The sequence below is a fragment of the Callithrix jacchus genome, chromosome 15, assembly GCF_049354715.1.
Source record: "Callithrix jacchus isolate 240 chromosome 15, calJac240_pri, whole genome shotgun sequence".
NCBI lineage: Eukaryota > Metazoa > Chordata > Mammalia > Primates > Cebidae > Callithrix > Callithrix jacchus.
Genome location: NC_133516.1, coordinates 80,262,861 through 80,287,577, shown reverse-complemented (window position 1 = coordinate 80,287,577; position 24,717 = coordinate 80,262,861). Strand labels below are relative to the sequence as shown.

Genomic DNA, 24,717 nt, shown 5'->3' with positions numbered 1-24,717 from the left:
CTGGACTGGGTGTGTCTGGATTCTGCATGCATGAAAATGAACAGCCACATTTTTTTATTGTGTGTTTTTAAAGTTTCACTGTAGACTACTTATAGGGAAGGTCAAATTTCTTCTCCACCCTCTTACAGCCTATACTCTAGCTGAGACAGACATAAAACAGATTAACTGGAGAAAAGCATACAAATATTATTCAGTAATTTTTACATGTACATGGGAGCCCTCACAAAAAAAATGAAGACTGAAAGAAGCAGTTAGAGCTTAACATTTATATAGTAGGTTGACAAAGAGTATTAAATTTTGAAAATGCGACAAGACAAGGAAGTTGGGAGGATGCAATTAATTGTGGAAAAGTGACTGGAAAGATAAGGGTTAAACAAGGTTTGTTTGTACAGATTTATCTCGGCCTTTATTACTTACCCATCTTTGGTTATAAGAATGTTTTCTTTTTCATGGTACAGGGAGGGCAACTTTCACATGGAAGTTTTACCTTCTGCTTTTGGGAAGAAAAAGGAAGCTCAAAATGACCTTCTTGCATCTGCTGTTTTTCAATGCCTTTTTTTTTTTTTTTTTTTTTTTGAGACAGAATCTCGTTCTGTTGCCAGGCTGGAGTGCAGTGGCACAATCTCAGTTCACTGCAACTTCCACCTCCCAGGTTCAAGTGATGCTCCTGCCTCAGCCTCCTGAGTAGCTGAGGCACGTGCTACCACAATCAGCTAATTTTTCTATTTTTAGTAGAGATGGGGTTTCACCATGTTGGCCAGGATTGTCTTGATCACTTGACCTTGTGATCCGCCTGTCTCAGCCTCCCAAAGTGCTGGGATTACAGGCATGAGCCACCACGCCCAGCCTTTTCAATTCCTTTTACCCAAAATAATCAATATGCCAAAGTGGCATATTTGGGGCTGGCATATTCTGATCCCTACACTATGAAAAGCTATAACATATTCATGATAAATAGTATTCTGTTGTTCATGGCATATAAATTGGAATCATCATTTGGGAAACAACTGGGAAAATGAAAGAACTGTCCATTATCCCAGTAACTCATGTTAAAGGAATTTACTGTAACAAATAATGAATCATAAGCTACGTATAGCATACACAAACACATACACAAATGTCTACTACCGCATTATAACAACAAAAAATGTAAACAACCTACTGCCCTAAAGCAGAAAAATATTTATTAAATTATGACAAGGCAATCCATAGTATGCTAGTATACTATATCCACTAAAAATGAGAGCTGTCTAGAAATACGTAGAGATGTGAGATGGGAAGGGAGAGTTGGACCTGAAGTTGACTCAGAGAGCTATTATAATAGCCAAGCAATAAGTATGATACAGGCCTGAACAACAGGAGTGGCAGTGAGTAGTCAGAGATGGTAAAGATGAAGAAATACTAAGAGAATAATATCAAAGACTATTACAACCGGAGATGTGGGGTGGGAGTCAGATGCAGCCAAAAGATTGAGGTTGTCTAGACTTGGTGACTTGCCATAAGAGAAAAGTCAGGAGCATAGATCATTGTGTGGGAGGATGAGTAGCCTGATTTTGAACACAGGCATCAAACAATACTATACATTTAAGTATTGAATGCTTCACTGTTTACAAGGCACTTTCACATACATTAAGTGTTCATCTGATCTTATAAGAAGCCTGTAAAACAGGCAGAGACCGTAATTCATTTCTATTAACCAAAGGAATAAATGGAAGCTTAGATGTCAGAGGAACCAAAACTAGATATATCAGGTCCCCTCAGTCCAAGCCCAGTGATCTTTCCACTGCACAATCCTATTTCTAGAGAACTGACTGTAAGACTTAACTAGGGCTAAAAACTCAGGAGAAAGAATACAACCTGAAAGGATACACAGAAAAGCTCAAAATCTATTCATAGATAACATTCACATGTGCTTTGGGGAGAAAGGAATGTTTTGAGGAGTGCATGAGTGTGTGTGCACATGTACACATGGTAGAGAGTGCTAGCTGCCTGTGACAAAGACTCTTTGCTTGGCCAAACTGTAGTCAGGCTTTATATGTTCTGCTAGGTCCATCTATGCACTTCCTTGTAAAACCTAGTTTTAGGAAAGAACCCTGCTGAGTCAGTTCAGCAAGAATTGCCCCCATCCCTGATATCTGATCAGGTTCTTCATCCTCAACCAACTTCCAGATGATATCTGATCACCTTGGCCTCTCTTCAGCAAGAATCCTGTTAGGTTGGTTTAGCCACATTTCCCCTTACCCCTGATGTCTACTCTTAGTGATTTCCCATCCACTGTCTCTGTTCCTTGGCTGTAAATTCTCACTTGCCCATGCTGTCTTTGGACTTGAGCCCAATCTCTCCCCAACTTCGAAACCCCGTTACAGTAGTCCTTATGTTGTGACGGTTCTGAATAGTCTTCCTCACCATGCCTTAACAAGTATCACTGACTATTTTTTTCTTTAACTTCTACTCACTCAATATTCATTCTCTTCTTCCTTGCTAAAAGAACTTTGGGCAACAGGAGTGGCTGAAACATTGTATTTCTCAGTCTTCTTTGCAGATAGGAGTAGCCAGATATATATATATATATATCTGGAATATAATTTCTGTGTGTGTGGGTGTGTACACATACAGAAGTTGTGAGTCAGTCTTTTTGCCCTCATGTTTTTCCATATACTGCCTGGAAAGCAGACATAATGGTTAGCCACATTCAGAGACAAAAGAAAGGTCCAGGAAATCGCAAACCTTAACCAAAAGAATGCAAATATGTTCTTCTTTGTGCTACTGAACTAACTACTACCTCCTGAACTTTTACAATAAAAAATCCTTTCTAGACAAGACTGTTATTAATTCACAGCAGGTATAACACCTTGCTTTCAGAGGCTGTCATTTTCAAGGACAACCATATTCTCCCCACACAGTGCTCTGTGGTTTAGTCTGGATGACACACTGTAGCATTCTTTCAGTTCTAAGGTTGTAAAATGCTCAACCTTTGAACATTTTGCTTCTGGAACTTTAAAGGGCAGAGAAAAACAGAAGCATGAGTTACTCTGGGGTAGGGATTTATTTATTCTGCTTACCTTATATTAGAGCCGATACATCACATGGCTTTGAATATTCCCCAAATGGTTTATACTTCGGTAGACATAACTTGCTAGCCTTCTATAAATATGTATACAGGTGACAGTAACACATGAGTACTGTTTTGCCAAAAATCTTCAAAGAAGTAAATATTTTTTCTCTAGTATAAAGTTGAATTTAAAAAACATTTACTTATCTGATCTAAAAGTCGCATACATTCCAGAGATTATTTAATAGGAGATCTCTAACACTAAAATTTGCTGAGGGAGTACCTGGCCTAGTGACTGGTATATATTTAATGCCAAAGCATTTGCTAAATGAATGAAAGCACTATGAAGTGTGTGTAAAGCAGAGTAGAATGATGTTCACCATAATAGGAAATTAGCATATTTACAGAATTTCAGGCCCATTGTGAAATAAAACAATCAGCTGGTTGTGAGATAAAACTAATTTAGTGGGGAGAAGGATCCAAGATGGCCGATTAGGAGCAGCTTAGGATTGCAGCTCCCAGCAAAAGTGCAGAGGGTGAGTGGATGCCACATTGCCAGATGGATTTTTATTGCCCACAGACCAGGAGATTTCTAGGTGGATGAGCCCCATGGGTTGCCAGTGTGGCTGTTTTGGCCAGCGCCCCAGTGCAGCGGTTCTCCATGCAAAATACACCGGTCTGGGCACTGTTTTAGCTGGTGATTGGAGCTCTGGGAAGACAGAGTTGCCCATTCAACTGATAGAAAAGGGGACTGAAACAGGGAGCCAGGCCAAGATATTCCCAGGCAAAAAAGCACCATGAATCTCAGTGCGATTGTTTCAGCTGGCTCAGTGAGTTGCCACACAGGAAATCACACAGATCCTGGTGCCTTTTCAACAGGTGACTGGAACACCTGGGAGACAATCAACTGTTCAAATTAAAAAAAAAAAAAGGCTCTGAGACAGGAAGCCAGGTGATCAGACTCGGCTGGTCCCACCCCTACAAAAAAACAGCAATCACAAAGGCTCTGGATTGACAGTTTCACAGCAAATATAGCTGAACCTGGGATGGTCTAGCTCTGTGGGGGAGGGGAGTCTGCCATTACCGAGGCAGTCCAGCACTACTGAGGTAGTTTGCCTTAGCTGAGGCAGTCTGTCATTACAGAGAGAGTCTGCCACTACAGAGGTGGGCCGCCACTGCCGAGGCAGTTCTAACTATACCCGTATAAAGAGGACAGCAGTGAAGTTCACACGGCAGTTGGGTGGAGCCCACAGCAGCTCAGCAAAGCCTCTGCAGGCAGACAGTGACTAGGCTGCCTCCTCGCTGGGCAGGGCAGCCCTGAAAAAAGCCAACAGCACAACAGAAACTCATAAATAAAGCCCTAACTCTCCAGGACAGAGCACCTGGGAAAAAAAGGGTGGGGGGCGGATTAAGAGTTTTGCTGCAGCAGACTTAAAACGTACCTGCCCAGTAGCTCTGAATGAACAATGGAGCTCAAAGCTCAGCACTTGAGCTCCTATAAAGGACACAGTGTCTCCTCCAGCAGCTCCCTGACCCCCGTATCTCCAAAGAGTCACCTCATAAAGGAGAGCTCAGACTGACATCAGGCAGGTATCCTTCAGGACAAAGATAGCAGAAGAAGAAACTGGCAGCAACCCTTACTGTTCTGCAGTCGCTGCAGGTGATCCCCAGGCAAGCAGGGCCTGGAGTGGACCTCAGCAGTCCTACAGCAGAGGGGCCAGACTGTTAGAAGGAAAACTAAGAAACAGAAAGAAATTACTTCATCATCGACAAACTGGACGTCCACTCAGAGACCCAATCTGAAAGTCAACAACTACAAAGATGACAGGTTGATAAATCCACAAAGATGGGAAGAGGCCAGCGCAAAAAGGATGAAAACACCCAAAACCAGAATGCCTCTCCTCCTACAAGGGATCACAACTCCTCATCAGCAAGGGAACAAGGCTGGATGCAGAATGAGTGTGATGAATTGACAGAATCAGGCTTCAGAAGGTGGGTAATAAAAAACTTCCGTGAGCTAAAAGAACATGTTCTAACCCAATGCAAAGAAACTAAGAACGCTGAAGAAAGATTTGATGAAATGCTAATGAGAATAAACAAGTTGGAGAGGAATATAAGTGAATTGGTGGAGCTGAAAAACACAACACGAGAACTTCGCAAAGCATACACAAGTTTCAAGAACCAAACTGACCAAGCAGAAGAAAGGTATCAGAGGTCAAAGATCAGCTCAATGAAATAATACAAGAAGGCAAGATTAGAGAAAAAAAGGGTAAAAAGGAATGAAAGAAGTCTTCAAGAAATATGTGACTATGTGGACTATGTGAAAAGACTTAATCTACATTTGATAAGTGTACCTGAATGTGACGGAGAGGATGAATCCAAGCTGGAAAATACTCTTCAGGATATTATCCAGGAAAACTTCTCCAACCTAGCAAGGCAGACCAATATTCAAGTCCAGGAAATACAGAGAACACCACAAGAAAAGCAACCCCAAGGCACATAATCATCAGATTCACCAAGGTTGAAATGAAGGAGAAAATGCTAAGAGCAACCAGAGAGAAAGGTCATGTTACCCACAAAGGGAAGCCCATCAGACTCACAGCAGATCTCTCAGCAGAAACCCTACAAGCCAGAAGAGAGTGGGGGCCAATATTCAACAACTTTAAAGAAAAGAACTTTCAACCCACAATTTCATATCCAGCCAAACTAAGCTTTATAAGTGAAGGAAAAAGAAAATACTTTATGAACAAGCAAGTACTCAGAGATTTCATCACCATCAGGCCTGCTTTACAAGAGCTCCTGAAAGAGGCACTAAATACAGAAAGGAATAACCAGTACCAGCCACTCCAAAAACATACCAAATGGTAAAGAGCATCAACACAATGAAGAAACTGCATCAACTAACAGGCAAAACAGCCAGCTAGCATCAAAGTGGCAGGATCAAATTCACATATAACAATATTAACCCTAAATGTAAATGGGCTAATGCCCCTATCAAAAGACACAGACTGGCAAATAGAATAAAAAGCCAAAACCCATTGGTGTGCTGTGTCCAGGAAACCCATCTCACATGCAATGATACACAAAAGCTGAAAATAAAGAAATGGAGGAATATTTACCAAGCAAATGGAAAGCAGAAAAAAGCAGGAGTTGCAATTCTCGTATCAGATAAAATAGACTTTAAACCAACAAAGAGCAAAAGAGACAAAGAAGGATATTACATAATGGTAAAAGGAACAATGCAACAAGAAAAGCTAACAATCCTAAATATATACGCACCCAATACAGGCACACCCAGATACATAAGGCAAATTCTTAATGACTTACAAAGAGACTTAGACTCCCACACAGTAATAGTGGGAGACTTAACTCCCCATTGTCAGTATTAGACAGATCAACCAGACAGAAAATTAACAAGGATATCCAGGACTTGAACTCAGTCCTGGAACAAGCAAACCTGATAGACATTTACAGAACTCTCCACCCCAAATCTACAGAATATCCATTCTTCTCAACACGACATCGCACCTACTCTAAAATTGACCACATAATTGGAAGTAAAGCACTGCTCAGCAAATGCAAAACAACTGAAATCATAACAAACAGCCTCTCAGACCATAGTGCAATCAAGTTAGAACTCAGAATTCAGAAACTAACTCAGAACCGCACAGCTTCTTGGAAACTGAACAACTCGCTCTTGAATGTTGACTGGATAAACAATGAAATGAAGGCAGAAATAAAGATGTTCTTCAAAACCAACAAGAAGGAAGACACAACATACCAGAATCTCTGGGACACATTTAAAGCAGTCCCTAGAGGAAAATATATAGCAATAAGTGCCCAAATGAGAAGCAAGGAAAGATCTAAAATTGACACCCTATCATCAAAATTGAAAGAGCTAGAGGAGCAAGACGAAAAAACTCAAAACCTAGCAGAAGACAAGAAATAACTAAGATCAGAGCAGAACTGAAGGAGATAGAAACATAAAAAACCCTTCATAAAATCAATAAATCCAGGAGCTGGTTTTCTGAAAAGATCAACAAAATAGACAGACCACTAGCCAGATTAATAAAAAAGAAACGAGAGAATAATCAAATAGATGTAATAAAAAATGATAAAGAGGAATATCACCACAGACTCCACAGAAATACAAACCATCTCAGAGATTATTACAATCATCTCTATGCATATAAACTAGTAAACCTGGAAGAAATGAATAAATTCCTGGACACTTGCATCCTCCCAAGCCTAAACCAGGAAGAAGCCAAAACCCTGAACAGACCAAAACAAGGTCTGAAGTTGAGGCAGCAATTAAGAGCCTACCACACAAAAAAAGCCCAGGTCCAGACGGATTCACAGCCTAATTCTACCAGACACAAAGAGTAGCTGGTATCATTCCTTCTGAAACTATTCCAAACAATCCAAAAAGAGGGAATCCTTCCCAAATCATTTTATGAGACCAACATCATCCTGATACCAAAACCTGGAAGAAATTCAGCCAGAAAAGAAAATGTCAGGCCAATATCCACGATGAACATAGATGCAAAAATCTTCAATAAAATACTGGCAGACCGATTACAACAGCACATCAAAAAGCTTATCCACCATGATCAAGAAGGATTCATCCCAGGGATGCGGGGCTGGTTCAACAAACACAAGTCTATACACATAATTCACCACATAAACAGAACCAAAGACAAAAACCACATGATTATCTCAATTGATGCAGAGAAGGCCTTTGACAAAATTCAACAGCCCTTTATGCTAAAAACCCTCAATAAACTCGGTATTGACGGAACATATTTCAAAATAATAAATGCTATTTACGACAAACCAACAGCCAATATCATACTGAATGGGCAAAAACTGGAAGCATTCCCTTTGAAATGTGGCACTAGACAAGGATGCCCTCTTTCACCACTCCTATTCAATATAGTACTGGAAGTTCTAGCCAGAGCAATCAGGCAAGAAAAAGAAATAAGGGGTATTCAAATAGGAAAGGAGAAAGCCAAGTTGTCTCTATTTGCAGACATGATTGTATATCTAGAAGATCCCATCGTCTCGGCCCAAAATCTCCTGAAACTGATAAGCGACTTCAGCAAAGTCTCAGGATACAAAATCAATGTGCAAAAATCACAAGCATTCCTATACACCAATGACAGACTTAAAGAGAGCCAAATCAAGAACGAACTGCCATTCACAATTGCTACAAAGAGAATAAAATACCTTGGAATACCACTAACAAGGAATATAAAGGACCTATTCAAGGAGAACTACAAACCAGTGCTCAACAAAATAAGAGAGGACACAAACAGATGGAAAAACATTCCATGTTCATGGTTAGGAAGAATCAATATCGTGAAAATGGCGATACTGCCCAAAGCAATTTATAGATTCAACACTATCCCCATCAAGCTATCAATGACCTTCTTCACAGAACTGGAAAAAAACACCTTAAACTTCATATGGAACCAAATGAGAGCCCGCATAGCCAAGTCAATTCTAAGTAAAAAGAACACAGTGGGAGGCATCACACTACCGGACTTCAAACTATACTGCAAGGCTACAGTAATCAAAACAGCATGGTACTGGTACCAAAACAGAGATATAGACCAATGGAAAAGAACAGAGGCATCAGAGGCAACACAACACATCTACAACCATCTGATCTTTGACAAACCTGACAAAAACAAGCAATGGGGAAAGGATTCCCTGTTTAATAAAAGGTGTTGAGAAAACTGGCTAGCCATGTGCAGAAAGCAGAAACTGGACCTCTTCCTGACACCTTACACTAAAATTAACTCCAGATGGATTAAAGACTTAAACATAAGACCTAACACCATAAAAACTTTAGAAGAAAATCTAGGCAAAACCATTCAGAACATAGGAGTAGGCAAGGACTTCATGACCAAAATACCAAAAGCATTGGCAACAAAAGCCAAAATAGACAAATGGGACCTAATCAAACTCCACAGCTTCTGCACGGCAAAAGAAACAGTCATTAGAGTGAATTGACAACCAACAGAATGGGAAAAAATTTTTGCAGTTTACCCATCTGACAAAGGGCTGATATCCAGAATTTACAAAGAACTAAAACAGATTTACAAGAACAAAACAAACAAGCTCATTCAAAAGTGGTCAAAGAATATGAACAGACACTTTACAAAAGAAGACATACATGAGGCCAACAAACATATGAATAAATGCTCATCATCACTGGTCATTAGAGAGATGCAAATCAAAACCACATTGAGATACCATCTCACACCAATTAGAATGGTGATCATTAAACAATCTGGAGACAACAGATGCTGGAGAGGATGTGGAGAAATAGGAACACTTTTACACTGTTGGTGGGAGTGTAAATTAGTTCAACCATTGTGGAAGACAGTGTGGCGATTCCTCAAAAATAGAAATAGAAATTCCATTTGACCCAGCAATTCCATTACTGGGTATATATCCAGAAGATTATAAATTGTTCTATTATAAGGGCACATGCCCACGAATGTTCACTGCAGCACTGTTTACAATAGCGAAGACTTGGAACCAACCCAAATGTCCATCGATGATAGCTGGACAGGGAAAATGTGGCACATATACACCATGGAATATTATGCAGCCATCAAAAACAATGAGTTCGTGTCCTTTGTAGGGACATGGATGAACCTGGAAACCATTATTCTCAGCAAACTGACAGTAGAACAGAAAATCAAACCCCGCATGTTCTCACTCATAGGCGGGTATTGAACAATGAGAACACATGGACACAGGGAGGGGAGCACTACACACTGGGGTCCGTAGAGGGTAAATAGGGGAGGGACAGCGGGGGGTGGGGAGTTGGGGAGAGATAGCATGGGGAGAAATGCCAGATATAGGTGATGGGGAGGAAGGCAGCAAATCACACTGCCATGTGTGTACCTATGTAACAATCTTGCATGTTCTTCACATGTACCCCAAAACCCAAAATGCAATTTAAAAAAACTAATTTAGCTTCTGATAATTTAATCAACAATAAACTGGGCCATTAAATTAATGAATTTAAGTATTATTAAGTATTACAGTTTCCTTTAAAGAAGAATGCAGTGCTACCTGGTATTACTTAAACAGCCTATGGATGCACCTCATTATTCCATGGTAGAAATATTTTTCAAAGAGGTATAAAAATTCTGAAGCAACTTCAACAGTCTTCAAAGGATAAGGGTATTTAGGTCTAAACTTGCAGTAGATAGTAATATCTAACTAGATGACTTAGAAACTGCTGAAAAAAACAGATTAGTGATCTGGGTATTACACAATAGTTTTGTTCCTCTACAAATGTGGTATGTTCTCCAGTCAATTTATTACAGCCTTAGTTACAACTAATTATTTGGAGATAGTAAAACATCATCAAAAATAAATTGCCTCCTTCTCAGTAATTTTTTAAAATGAATGTGAAGGACAGGAGAATTTGAAACCTAATTTCTCTGAGTTTGCTAACTATCTTGTTTCAGTCAATTAACACCTGGCCTGGATTTGTATTTGAGATCTAGAATTTAAGACAAGAATAAGGGACAATTATCATGCTTCCAGAACACTCCAAGTATTGATAGAATATAACAAAGATCCTGAAATTGAAATTAACTTGTCTCTCATCACATGTAATTTTAATGAAAAAAATTAAAGAATTTTAAAAACCTTCAGAAGGGACATAAAAGTGAGTCCTACACATTACAATACAGAGAATCTCCATAATGATAGAGCATGAATTTAAAACTGGATTCCGGCACAGAGAGATCATTTATTTCTGAATGTGTATATCTAAGGATATGTATGGTGTTTCATCAGACAACTATTGTATATGTACATAAGAAATTTAAAAACCTCTGGAATGGTAGATATTGGGGCAAAAAGTAATGGGGCCATGTTGGAAAAACCCAATGGAATTGTGCAAGTACTAGCTAACAAAATGACTGGATTAGTACTAAAGACTAAATGGTAAAACTTACACCAAATAGAATTTTTCATTCTGTAGCCACTATTTTAACATGTCAAAACAAACTAAGAAAATTCTCCTGAAAGGTAACAATGCTTAATTAAGTAAAATGATGCCTGGCCATAAACACCTTGAATTTTAAGGTCTAGGAGGTGATGTTTATCAGTGAGGAAAACCAAAAACATTAGTGCTGCAGCTGTTATGACACAGCTTTATCAATACCAGTGTTTGGTGTGGCCATGAACAGGCAAGAAGTTCAGGCTGGGCACCTGAGACAGTTACGTACTGGACAGTTACATACTGGACAGTTCATGAGCCTTTCAGCTTCTTTCCATCCTTCTACACTTATAACTCTTGCCCATTTAACCCAGAAAACGTGTCTTCACCTCAAAAAATGGCTCATAAATTTAAAATACTAGCCTTAAACCAAACCAAGAAAAAGTAAATCTGTCTCTATTTTAATTGAGGTTAACACTAGAAGGAGTGGTGTCTCAAATCCTAGAAAGGTTTTTGCAATGTTCCAAAGTACCTTCAAAATTTCTACCAAAATGTTTCCATTGAACCCCAACCTCTCCTAAGTGACGTTCTGATAATTCAAAACAAATGATTATTTTATCTTACTTTTCCTTAAAAATATTCAACAGTAAGGTCTTGAAGAGATATTTGCGCACCCATGTTCACAGCAGCACTATTATAATAGCTAAGTGGCAGAAGCAACCCAAAGGTCTGTTGATGAATGGATAAGCAAAATGCTACACATGCAATGGAATGTTATTCCACCTTAAAAAGGAAGGAAACTCTGTCACATACTACAACATGGATGAACCTTGAAGACAGTATACTAACTGAAATAAGCTAGTCACTAAAAGATAAATAGTATATGATTCCACTTATATGGAATATCTAAAGTGGTCAAATTTCTAGACACTGAAAATAAAATGTCAGTTACCAGGAACTGGGGTTAGAGGGAAAAGGGAAGTTATTTTGAAATGGATATAGAGTTTCAGAATTGCAAGATGAAAAAGCTCTAGAGATGGCTTTCACAATGATGTGAATCTAACTAACACTACTAACACTTAAAAATGGATGGCCGGGTGCATTGGCTCATGCCTGTAATCCCAGCACTTTGGGAGGCTGAGGCAGGCAGATCACAAGGTCAGGAGTTTGAGACCAGCCTGGCCAATATGGTGAAACCTCGTCTCTACCAAAAATACAAAAATTAGCAGAGCATGGTGGCAGGTGCCTGTAGTCCCAGCTACTTGGGAGGCTGAGGCAGGAGATTTGCTTGAACCTAGGAGGCAGAGGTGCAGTGAGCTAAGATCGCACCACTGCACTCTAGCCTGAGCAAGAGAGTGAGCCTCTGTCTCAAAAAAAAAAAAGTTAATGTGGTAAATTTTATGTTATGTGTTTTTACCAGAAGAAAACAAATAGTATTGTTTTTCTGATACTCATCATTACTAAGCATTCAGTGAAATTAAAAATTTTACCTACATTGTAAACTGCATATAGGCCCTAACACGGGAAATTTTTACTTTTTGAGATAACATAGGCTTTTGCTTTTCTTTAAATTCCTCCACCCTTTGCCCCTTTTAAAGATGAGAACAGAAATGACATGGTGAGTACGTGTCTCCAACTGAAAAAGAGTAAATCCAGTTACATAGGAAAGTTAGTTCTATTTGAAAATCAATTCCTTACAACTCTCCATGAGATATTTCCTTGGGAGGCACTGGAAGAAGAGTTGCTAACACATTCTTCTCTTCATCACGGCATAATCTTGGCTTTAACTAAACACTAAAAAGTAGCCCAATAGAAAGAAATATAACAACCTCAGTTTGAAAGACAGAATCACACTCAAATAACTACTATTTTTAATTTCACTGAATGCTCCAATGAATGTACGATCCTGGGAGTCACATTTCACATTCAGAATTTAAATTGATTCTTAATTAACAATATGTAGTTTCATGTTTGTTTTTAATAATTTCTAAGCTGTTATTTCAAATAAACAATACCACATTCTTGAAGGTAAAACTCTTTTATCTCCCTAGAGGTTAGTCCAGTGGTTGGCATAAAATGATGCTAAGCAAATGTTTTTTTCAAATAACTGTATAAGACTACCTGATTTTTAGCAATGTATAAAACTTTATTGAAACTAAGCATTCATTTTCTCTACTTCTGTATAATGAGCTAAGCACAACCAGAAACAGTCTCAAAATAAGGTGATCAGTTTCACTATTTTATGCTCACCTCTACAGGTTACCCTTTCCTGCTCCCAAACGGTAACTCACTCCTATCACTTCTAATCACCCTCAACCCTATGGCAACCATGCCAAAGTTTCTTTCTTTTTTTTTTTTTTGAGACAGGGTCTGGCTCTGTCGCTCACGCTGGAGTGCAGTGGCATGATCTTGGCTCATTGCAACCTCTGCCTCCCAGGTTCAAGTGATTCTTGTGCCTTATCTTCCCAAGCAGCTGGGACTATAGGCACATGCCACCGTGTCCAGCTAATTTTTGTATTTTCTGCAGAGACAGGGTTTTGCTAGGTTGCCCAGGCTGGTCTTAAACTCCTGAGCTCAAGTGATCTGTCTGCCTCGCCTCCCAAAGTGCTGGAATTATAGGCACGCACCACCATGCCTGGCTGCTTCTTCACCTCAAATCTCTAGTACCTTTCTCTACATTCTTACTTTTGTGGTGCCTTGCTCTATTTTTCTACGAAGATTAAAACCCAAGATTTTCCTCTTCTTCACTTCAACATTTCTGTTTTCACCCTGCTCTTCTCTGGACTCAATGGATACAAGTATTCCTCTTTTTCACCCAGGTTCTCTGTCACTATTTCTACTCCAGTAGAATCGGTCTCCTCCCCTGGCTTATCTTCAAGAAAATATCCTAGGAAGCACAAACAAACCCAATTTTTATTAGTTCCTTCTCTTCTCAGCCTCCAAAGTACTTAATGCATATAATACTGAGTATTATATCCCAGCTAATTACATCTGACCTTTTGGATATATGTCATACTATGGTTCTTTTTATCTATGTCTTTATTGCCAAAAATGATATTTATAAGCTATTTCAGGGCAAATATCGTCTTCTGCCTCACCATATGAAAAAGGTCTCTGTTTACCATGTGCCATTCAAATATTTGTTGATAATGGAATAAATTTGTTCAAAAGTAAGCTTATCACCTGGGTACAGTGACTTATGCCTGAAATTCCAGAGTTCTGGGAGGCTGAGTTGGGAGCATCACTTGAAGCCAGGAGTTTGAGACCAGCCTGGGCAACACTGCAAGACCCTGTATCTACAAAAATAAAAAACAAACAAAACATTTTTAAAATGAACTTTTCTATGACTCCCATTGTATTTATCACTGTACTGAACATACTGACCCTTTCACATTAAATACTGACTTTAATGTATTTATTTTCCTTATTCTCTTATATAACATCTCTAATTTCTTTTCTTTCAGTTTCAACTTTAGTCACCAAGGCTGGCACTTTCTATTAATAATAAAAATGGTTACTATTCATGAATATCTAATTCCTGCCAGATATTATGTTAGATAATCTACACATATTAACTCTAATCTTCACAATCATGCATTTTACAGAGGAGGAAACTGAGGCTCAAAGGGATTTAAGTATGTTGTTCCCCAGTCTTCCTCTCTCCAATCAATCTTCTACCCTTCAGCCAGAGTGATCTTTCTACAACCAAATCTAATCATGTTATTTCCTTCACCTAAAGCTCTTTAAGGCTTCCTACTATCTTAATGTCTAGATTCCTTAACTAGGCATAAGGTAACCCTCAGGATGCCTCTTTTCTTACCACTTCTGACATCGACTTCTTTCAATTCTTGGCCCATGCCATGCTTTCTCCTTTTGCCTCTGGATTTGGCCTAGAGTGCCTTTATTCATTCACTCAGCAAACATGTAGCAAGTGCCAACTATGTGCCTGTCATTGTACTTGCAGCTGGGAACATGGTGGTGAATGAAAGAGACATAAGTCCTGCCCTCAAGGAACTTATGACAGAACGGAAAAAATAAATAATTACAGGCCGGGTGCAGTGGCTCACGCCTGTAATCCCAGCATTTTGGGAGACCAAGGTGGGTGGATCACAAGGTCAGGAGTTCAAGACCAGACTAGCCAACATGGTGAAACCCCGTCTCTACTAAAAAAATACAAAAATTAGCTAGGCATGGTGGCTTGTGCCTGTAATCTCAGCTACTTGGGAGGCTGAGGTAAGAGAACTGCTTGAACTGGAACCCGGGAGACAGTGGCTGCAGTGAGCCAAGATTGCGGCACTGCACTCCAGCCTGGGCTATAGAGCAAGACTCCATCTCAATCAATCAATCAATCAGTCAATAAATACAGATTGTAATAAGTAAAATGGCAGAAGCAGGATGCTGTATTCCAGAACATCTAGGGTTAGAGAGTGCAAGAGAAATCACGGTGCCTGTCTTAGATAGTTTGATCTGGTAAGGTCTCTGGTGGTGACATACTTTAAAACCTAAAGATTAAGAAGCCAGCTATGTGAAAGCAGGAGGGGAGGTGAATGACAAGAGATCCTGCTAAAGATATCAGCAAAGCCCAGACCAAGGATTTTTATAGGCCACGGTTAGGAGTCTGGACTTTATTCTAACTTCTAAGGGCAATGTAATTCACTGAAGAATCTGACATGAGTCACTTTTTTCTGCTGAATGAAGAAGGGATGAGAGGGGCACAAAATAGAAAACAGAGACATAAGTCAGGAAGATACAGTAGTAGCTGAGGTGAGAAAATGTGGATGATTTGAAGTTGGGTGTGATAGTGAAGGAGGAAAAAAGTAGGCAGATTAGATGCAGAATTGACCTGACTTGCAAAGTCATTACCCGAAATTAAGAAAGAGGCAGACAGAGGTTATAGAGTTTGGGGAATTGTCACTGGAGAAAGTTAGAAAGTAGGCTCACTAGAGAAACAGTATCAGAAGGATCTCAAGTCCATCCTGAGTGAATATTCAAGAGTTTGGCCATTTTCGCTTTATACTATCATCAATTTGCGCAGGACTTTTTCCAGCAAAGTTCAGCCGCATAGGGGCAGGTACAAAGAGGGCAAATAGTTGAGTTCATCCAGAGTAAGAGTTTTGTCAGAAAACAAAGTGCAGGAAGGGACAAGATAATTTTTCAAGGGAGCGACATACGTTGTGGAAAAGGGGGTGCAGTGGGTAGAAAACGGAAAGATCAATGCAATGGAGGTACAGATAAAGGTCAAGAACTGTCTCCCTGATAGAAAGTGGTCCGATAGTAGGAAGCTATAATTTGTTTCTTCTGCTTGGAATGGTCTCCCCTTTCAGCAAACTATTTTATCCCTAAATACATCCATCCTTTTCTGTTCCCTGACTTCCTGAAACCCAGCGCCACTCCCTGAGTTTGTTACCATCTCATGCAATCAGAAAGGCCCACCTCAAACTATTCCCTCCTGGAAGCATTTACGTTCTCCCCACTGAGATCCCTCCTCCCTCCCAGAGTGTACTACTACTAGAATAATTCATGTGACCACGTAAGTCAGTCTTTTTTCTTTCTAGGTTTCTTTGGAAAAGGTATTGTTATAAATATTCAAAAGTCTCTGGATCCCGCGACAGTATCCAGAACAGAGCCCTGCACGGCACAATCATTCAATAAATACTAACAGGGATTTCAGCCTCATGGGCCTCCAAACCTCATCCCTACTTGCTAAGCCAGGGTTTGCCGAAAAAGAATAAAAGCGCATAATCCCTGTTCACACAAGCCTCAGATAACTTCCATTAACCTCAAGCGTTGCCTTCAATTTCACAACTTTAATTTTAATCCCCTCTAACATTCAAAACACCCCAATTTAGCTAATGATGAGCAAACATAATACAAGACAAACAATACCCCTATACGTGAAACAGCACTGGTAGGCTACCCTATAACGATAAAAAATCTGGATTCCACAATTCGAGAAATGCCATACTCACTAGAAAATACAGAATTTTCTTCATTGTTTAATGCAAGGCCGGAGAGACCTGGGATGGGGCTAAGGCAAACGGCCCCAAGAGGGGTGTCACGAGAGTCAGTTGGCACTGGGTTTTAACTTAGGGTATGACCTCAGCCTGGCACCTACCTTCCTCCCCACCAGCCCCAGCTGCAAGGATCTTAGGAATGGTCGCCTCGGATCCTGCTGCCATGGCTACCGTGAGGCGGGTTCTGCTGGAACCCGAGGCAGAGCTGAGCTGCAGTGGGGTCAGAGTAGGGGCCAAACTCCGGGACCCAAACCTGCACCGCAGGAAGGAGGCCCGGCGGCGACTCCCGCCCGGCTCCTACGGAAACGCCGGCTCTCACGTGGAGGTCACGTGACGGACGCTGGGCGGGACCACGCAGCTTTGTTTTGCTTCCCCGGGTGCGGAAATACAAACACGTGGTCTGAGTTTTGGCGCTTTTTACCCAACGCGGACCTCAGCCTTCTTTCCTGTAGTCTTAGCTTCGTTTCTGCTTCACCTTTTCTAGTCAGGTCCTTCCTTTCTGCCTCAGGTTTTCTCCACCCCAGAGGATTGGAGTTTTAGGGGAAGGTTTGGCGCTTAGTGGGGCTCAGGGGGTGGGATGAGTCTCTGCCGTCAGCTTTTGCGAGCCGCTCTTGGCAGCCTTGAATGCGAGGCTAGTTCACGCTCCTCTTACCCCTCTCTTGCCCTTCTGGTGGCAACTTGACTCCTGATTTTCGTGGCTGCCGGGAAATACGAACCTCGGGCAAAGAATCCTGTGATTGCGTTCCCTGTGACTCATTCCCGACCTAGAAGAGCCAAATTGCTTGACTTAGGTTTTCAAGCACACTAATCCACAGCTGTCGGGCTTCTGGATTTGTGTACCAAAATAAACAGCCGTGTGAAGAGATCAACAACCACCTTTCTTCTCGTTTACGCTGTGGTCAAATCATAATCACTGGAGATGGATGTGGGTAACTTTGGGGCAAAAATCTTCCAACTGTATGGACATACCTCTCATTGTTCGCTTATTCAGTGACAGACAAAATGGGTAAAAAAATTTACATATATATGAATGAAATTGACTAATTTTGAATCTCCTCTTGGATGTGTAAGACAAAAAAATAAAAATAGGCAGTACTTATTGTACATGACAAATGATTTTTATGAGATAATCCCCTGGGACTCACTACACCTCAACCTTATCTTTTCTCCGCCTATAATTTCTGAAGTTACTAACTCAACAAAACTAAGAATAAGCCCAAAATAGAAGCAAGCATTAGGTTAAGTGACCACAGGTCACTGAGTTGTTTATTTTACTTAGACACTTCCTCAAAACCCCAGGTATACCCCTGGTTTTTTGTGTCTAGGTTAAAGCCCAACCTCCCCGAATACAGCCTCTCTGGGAGTTTCCCTAACCCCGGCTCAGCTGTGCTTATCCCTGCCTTTTCAGCGCTACCAGTCCTGTCTGGGATTCGACTCCTCTCCCCTCGCCGGAGTTTCCTCGCCACCGGCAGCGGGCAGGGGCGGACCCCGGCCTCCCCGCCTCCTGCCCCGCCTCCCCGCCGGCCAGGCTCGGGCGGCGCAGGCGCACCAGGCGCGGCCGGGAGGTCGAGTGCGATCACTGTAGCCTCCGCCTCCTGCTGCCCCGGCAGGTTCTGCGCTGGGCTAGTCGGCTGCGATCTGGGCCGCGCCGGGCAGTGGCTTCGCGGACGACGCGTCGCCATGGGCTCTCGCTGGAGCAGCGAAGAGGAGAGGCAGCCGCTGCTGGGGCCTGGGCTCGGGCCTGGACTAGGGGCGGCCTGGAGAAGCCGGGAGGCAGCGGCGGCGCTGCCGGCGGCGGCGGCCGCGGGTCCAGGGCGGGTGTACGGGCGCCGCTGGCTCGTGCTGCTGCTCTTCTCGCTGCTGGCGTTCGTTCAGGGCCTGGTCTGGAACACCTGGGGTCCCATCCAGAACTCGGCGCGCCAGGCCTACGGCTTCTCCAGCTGGGACATCGCGCTGCTCGTGCTGTGGGGGCCCATCGGCTTCCTGCCCTGCTTCGCGTTCATGTGGCTCCTGGACAAGAGAGGTGAGGGGTCTGGGGGCGCCGGCCTACGCTGTCACTTCTCGGGGAACAGGCGCCTGCCCGCGCTCCAGGCCTGTCAGCCGCCTCCTTTGGCTCCAGCATAGGGGTTGTGTGAGGTGATAGAGTTGTTAGCATTCCATTTCTGACTTAGGAACCCTCCGTCCCCAAAGCGACAAATATGGGAAGGCTACTGCAGGTATTTATGTTTTTATCCAAGCCCTTTATGCAACACCAGGGATTTAAGCGATCTCTAAATGTTCAAGTTTTTACGCATTGTGAACATCAGAGCATCCGCGTGCATGTGCAGTGTATGTATTTTACACCTGACAAAAATGACTGATGCTTTGACTTCAAGGGATTTGGGAATGTTGAGGGTGACAGGTCGGAAAATAGATTGCCGAGGCCCAGATGTACGGAAATAATGAGTTGGTTTTGTATAGTAGATGACTCCAGCCCAGGAAGAGCTACTTGAAAACAAGTCTGACACTTTGGTTTCTGGAACGTGGTGCTCAGCAGCTTTAAAATGTGTGTATATGACTACATGCCTTTCTCCGTTGAGATTTGTGACTTTCAGATAAAGCTTGCAGATGAGCGAAGATGCTTTCTTAGAATGGTACTCTGGACGTCTCACTTTACCACTTGCCAATGTGATTCTCTGAGGAGAAAAAAGCCATAGGGCTGAGAATCAAGGTAGACTTACCACGGAAGTATAGATAAATGACTGGTAGTGACAGTGTACCCTCAAGAGGCTGTTGTGCAAGATTTTAGATTAGTTGGATAATGCTTGGGAGCTACTTTGTACAGTTTCTGTTCAACCTTTTATAAGTTTTGTTGCAGTGAGTTCTTAGTCAGATTTGGAAGGTTGTCTTAGTCCACTGGAGCTGCTATAACAAAATACCATAAACTGGGTAGTTTATAAACAACAGGAATTTCTTTCTCACAGTTCTGGAGGCTGGGAAGTCCAAGATGAAGGCTCAGGCAGAATCACTGTCTGGTGAGGGTCTGCTTCCTACACAGTGGTCTTTTCACTATAACATAAGACATAGGAAGAAGGGGTTAGGGATCCCTCTGAGGTCTGTTTTATACGGGCAGTAATCCCATTCACATGGGTCCCACCTGCATAACCTAATCACCTTTCAAAGGCTGCACCTCCTTATTCCATCATTTTGAGGGTTATGATTTCAGAATACGAATTTGAGGCCAGGTGCAGTGGCTCAAGTAATCCCAGCACATTGGGAAGCTGAAGTGGGAGGATCACTTGAGCTCAGGGGGTCGAAGCTACAGTGAGTTGTGATGGCAGCACTGCACTCTGCCTGGGGCAACAGGGCAAGAGTCATCTCAGAAAAATAAATAAAATACGAATATGACGGGAACACATCAGACCACAGCAAAAGCCAAGTGTAGTTAGGTATTGAATTGCAATTCTCTGGTATGTAATTAGCACTCAATATTAGTTGCTTATTAAGAGAATAGAATAGCAGGGTGATGTTAGTAGCTACGCTTCCTTCCCTCCTTCACTGGAATTCTTTCATTGGAATCCATATGAAAAGGCTAAGGAATAGTTGATTGTGAATTCCTTAATGATCAACAATGTAAAGTAGCTGCTAAAAAAGAAAGGGCAGTTTTAGGCATAGAACATAGTGTCCAAAGCAAGAAGTGAAATAGTGTGATATGCTACATTAGTGTTTAGTCCAGAGCCTGATTCTGAGATGGCCATTTGACAAACTGCAGAACTTTAAAGGTTCTGGGACAAGAATGATAAAGGGTATAAAAATCATGTATGAGACGAAGGGAACTTGGGTATGTCAAAAACTTCAAAAAGGAACTTGAGGCAAAACAGAGACTGTGAAAATCAAGTAAAAGAGGAATTAGACTTACGTTTAGTTCTAGGAGGAAGAACTAGACTGAGTCAAGTTACAAAGGAATTTAACTCAAAGCAATACAAGGAAGAACCTTCTAACAAAGATATCTAGCCCTAGATGGGTGTGTCTTGACTGCTGTAGAACTTCCAGCTAGAGTAAATACTTTTGCAGATGATATGTGCTAGATGCCGAGGAAGGGCTTCTCTTACCAAATGGAGATTTTCTTTGGGTTTTTGTTGTTTGCTTTTAAACTAAATAGTGGTTTTATTTGGGTTTCTGCTGGGCGCAGTGGCTCATGCTTGTAATTCCAGCACTTTGGGAGGCTGAGGTGGGTGGGTTGCCTGAGCTCAGGTGTTAGAGACCAGCCTGGGCAACATAAGGAAACCTGGTCTCTACAAATAATGCAAAAATTATCCAGGCATGTTGGCACGCATCTGTAGTCTTAGCTACTGGGGAGGCTGAGGCAGGAGGATCAATTGAGCTGAGGAGGTAGAGGCTGCAGTGAGCCATGACCACTCTACTGCACTCCAGCCTGGGTGACAGAGTGAGACCCTGTCTCAAAACAAACAAAACCAAAGAAGTACTTTACCTATAATCAATCTTAAAATAATATTTTTTAAAAAAGAAAACATATTTTGTTTCCGCTGATGTATTTTCCTTCTGTGCCAGGATCCGGTCTAGAGTCCTCTGTTGCATTTAGTTGTTATTTCTCTTTAGTTTCTCCAATCTGTGATAATTCCTTGGTCATTCCCTTAACAAGGTTGGCTAAATTCAGGGGAAAATGCTGTTTTGTAGTTTATTTTTATTTTTATTAGGAGCATTTTTCAATATTATTCCCCAAACTTAGCCAACCTTGGTTTTAATGTTAGAAAAATGTTCATTTGCACCCTTCTTCTTGACTTTTTTTTTTTTTTTTTTTGAGACGGAGTTTCGCTGTTGTTACCCAGACCGGAGTGCAATGGCATGATCTCGGCTCACCGCAACTTCCGCCTCCTGGGTTCAGGCACTTCTCCTGAGTAGCTGGGACTACAGGTGTGCGCACCACCATGCCCAGCTAATTTTTTTTTTTTTTTTTTTTTTAGTAGAGACGGGGTTTCACCTTGTTGACCAGGATGGTCTCGATTTCTTGACCTCGTGATCCACGTGCCTCGGCCTCACAAAGTGCTGGGATTACAGGCGTGAGCCACCGCGCCCGGCCCGCACCCTTCTTATAATTCTTATAATCGTATCTACTATCCATGGCAGGATAAATTAGAAACCACCCATTCACTTTATAAAATCAGGTGCTTGAGTTCTTCAGTAGTTCTTAATGACTATTTGGTGAATTCAATTTTATATTTTCCTTTGGTTGAAGCAATAAAAAATACATTTTAAAATTCTCTTTATTAAGTAGTTTTCATTTTCAGTATGAGAAAGCAAGTACTCTTTCATAAGTTGGCTTTCCTGCTACAGGTGTTGCATCTACACACATAGAAAGCAAGTTCATTCTTTCTTACTTCAGGCATCCTTGGGTACTAAAATATCTTTTTTTTTTTTTGGAGACAGAATCTTACATGGTTGCTCAGGCTGAAGTACAGTAGTATGATCTCAGCTCACTGCAGCCTCAACCTCCCTGGGCTCAGGTGATTCTCCCAACTCGGCCTTCTGAGTAGCTGAGACCATAGGCATGCACCACCATACCCAGCTGGTTTTTTGTATTTTTTACAGAGAGAGTGTCTCGCCACGTTCCCTGGGCTGATCTTGAACTCCTAGGTTCAAGCAAGGCACTCAAAGTCTTGCTCCCTGGATTGCTCCCTGGTTGCTTGGCCTTTATGCTGCCTCAGGCCCCAGGCTGATTAGCGTAGAAGACTGGTTATCTTCCTAAAATGGGTTTGTACCTTCCCACCCTTTTTCATTTACCAGCAAAGAGACAGAAAAGGTCTAGCTAGAGAGATCATAGAGCCAAGACCAAGTGTGTCCTCGAAACTAACTGAAGAGTTTCAAGGAGATAGCAACCAAATGTGTTCCATGCACTGTGGATATTGCCCTCACAGAACCTCCTTCTACTAAGGAGATTCAGACAGCAAACAAGAAAAGTAAATATTTATTATGTTACGTAGTGATATTGATACATGCTTTGGAGAAAAATAAAGCAGGTAAAGGAGGAGGGGAATGTGACAGTGTGGGGTTATACTTTACATAGGGGTTTAGGGAAGGCGTCACTGATAAGGTGTATTTGAGCAGACACCTGAAGAGAAAACAACACTTGACATATTAGTTCCGGAGAAGACTGCAAAGGGAACAGCAAAGATAAAGATTCCAAACTTGCCTGGCATATCCAAGAAAGAGCAGTGAGACCTTTGTGCCTGGGAGTAGAGCCAGTGAAGGAAACCGTAGGAAATGAGGTCAGAGAGGTAGCGAGAGGCCGGGAGATACAGGGCCCTGTACATCATTCTTAAATGGGATGTCAGCCATTAACTAGTGAGGAGAGCTCACTCCATTGATGGGCTTTGTGTGGAAGAGTAAAACGATGACTGTGCTCTTGTCTTTAGAACAAGAGCCAGCACAGGGAGACAAGTTAGGCTAGTAGAATAACCCAGATGGGTGCTGATGGTGGCTTTTGACTAAGGTGATAGTAGTGGAGGATCTGAGAAGTGGTTAGATTGCAGATATGTGTTGAAAGTAGATTCACCTGTATTTGTTGAAGGATGAGATGTGGAATGTGAAGGAAGGATATGAGTCAAAGCTGTTTCTCAACTTTTTAGTATTACTGGTTAGGAGACTAGAGCTTCAATTTACTGCGTTGTGGAAGATTGTAGAAAGAGCAATTTTAGAGCAGATGGCATGGAGATCGGGGATTTGAAATGCCTATTAGATATCCAAGTAGAGAGATTAAACTGTCAATTGGATATACAAGTATTGAGTTCAGGGGAGAGGCCTGTGCAGTATGTTTGGGAGTTGTCAGCCTGCAATGGTATTTGAAGTCATGGGGCTGGTTCAAGCTCATTCTTGTTGGTATAAAAAAAGGAAAATATAAAAATTGTCATGGGGCTAGTTGAGATCCTCTCTGGAGAAGGGTGGAGCTTCCCTGGAGTAGAGGACTGAGCCTTGGGGCATTCCAACATTTAGAGATGGGGGAGATAAAGAACTGGCTAGAGAGGACTGAGAATAGAGCACTGGATTTAGCAACATGGAGAGCTTTTGGTGTCCTCTAAATGAATCATCTCCCTTGAATGATATGGTGAGCTCAAAATAAAATGCAAGGAGGGGAATCAAAGACAGTGAGTGTGGACATTTCTTTCAGGAAGTTACGACATAAAGGGCAGCAGAGAAATGGGCAGTAGCCAGAGAGAATGTGGCTGCTAATGAGGTTTGGGTTTTGTTCTTGTTTTTTTTTTTTTCTTTTTTCAGTAAGAGATATTGAAGCATATGTATGTAATGCAGTATCCTAACAATTCCATAAAAAGGGGGCAATTGATGATGCTGGAGGGTAAGGGAAGAACTGCTGTAGCCATGTAGGCAAGATGGGATGCAGTCGTCTGTGAACTCAGAACAAGAGCCCACTCATGACCAAGGGGATGGCCCAAGCCATTCATGAGGATATGTCCCTATGATCCAAACACCTCCTACCAGGCCCCACCTCCAACATTGGGGATTACATGTCAACATGAGACCTGAGTGGGAACGAATACCCAAATTATGTTAGGCTGTTCTCCTGAGATCCTCATAACTCCTCTCCCTTGATGAATTGATACCTTTTTGATTACATGGAATTTTAGAGTGATGGCTTGTCAAGATGTAAGTGACATGAAGAAAGCATT

At 41.7% G+C, this 24,717-nt stretch overlaps 3 protein-coding genes across 12 annotated transcripts in view; 2 read left to right on the top strand and 1 right to left on the bottom strand.

Annotated features, from left to right (window-relative positions):
• The window catches only part of PARP14 (poly(ADP-ribose) polymerase family member 14), a 121,916-nt gene extending 107,643 nt beyond the window's left edge, over positions 1–14,273 (top strand). Inside the window, exon 18 of the mRNA XM_078351977.1 lies at positions 14,237–14,273. Within this exon, the coding sequence (XP_078208103.1) occupies positions 14,237–14,252 (16 nt within the window). The 3' untranslated portion in view covers positions 14,253–14,273. The remainder of the gene's footprint in view (positions 1–14,236) is intronic.
• Positions 1–17,354, bottom strand: part of HSPBAP1 (HSPB1 associated protein 1) — a 58,813-nt gene extending 41,459 nt beyond the window's left edge. For 3 of the 10 annotated variants that reach the window (XM_078351983.1, XM_078351990.1, XM_002758732.6), the window contains exon 1: positions 17,137–17,354. In XM_078351983.1, the coding sequence (XP_078208109.1) occupies positions 17,137–17,200 (64 nt within the window). In that variant the 5' untranslated portion in view covers positions 17,201–17,354. Of the gene's footprint in view, positions 1–417; positions 491–14,204; positions 14,318–14,841; positions 15,019–16,990 lie in introns of those variants that run through there. The other 7 variants (XM_078351986.1, XM_078351985.1, XM_054246042.2 and 4 more) reach the window with 7 other exon arrangements.
• Positions 17,355–18,576: 1,222 nt separating this feature from the next.
• SLC49A4 (solute carrier family 49 member 4) overlaps positions 18,577–24,717 on the top strand; it is an 82,816-nt gene continuing 76,675 nt past the window's right edge. Inside the window, exon 1 of the mRNA XM_003734909.7 lies at positions 18,577–19,058. Within this exon, the coding sequence (XP_003734957.1) occupies positions 18,716–19,058 (343 nt within the window). The 5' untranslated portion in view covers positions 18,577–18,715. The remainder of the gene's footprint in view (positions 19,059–24,717) is intronic.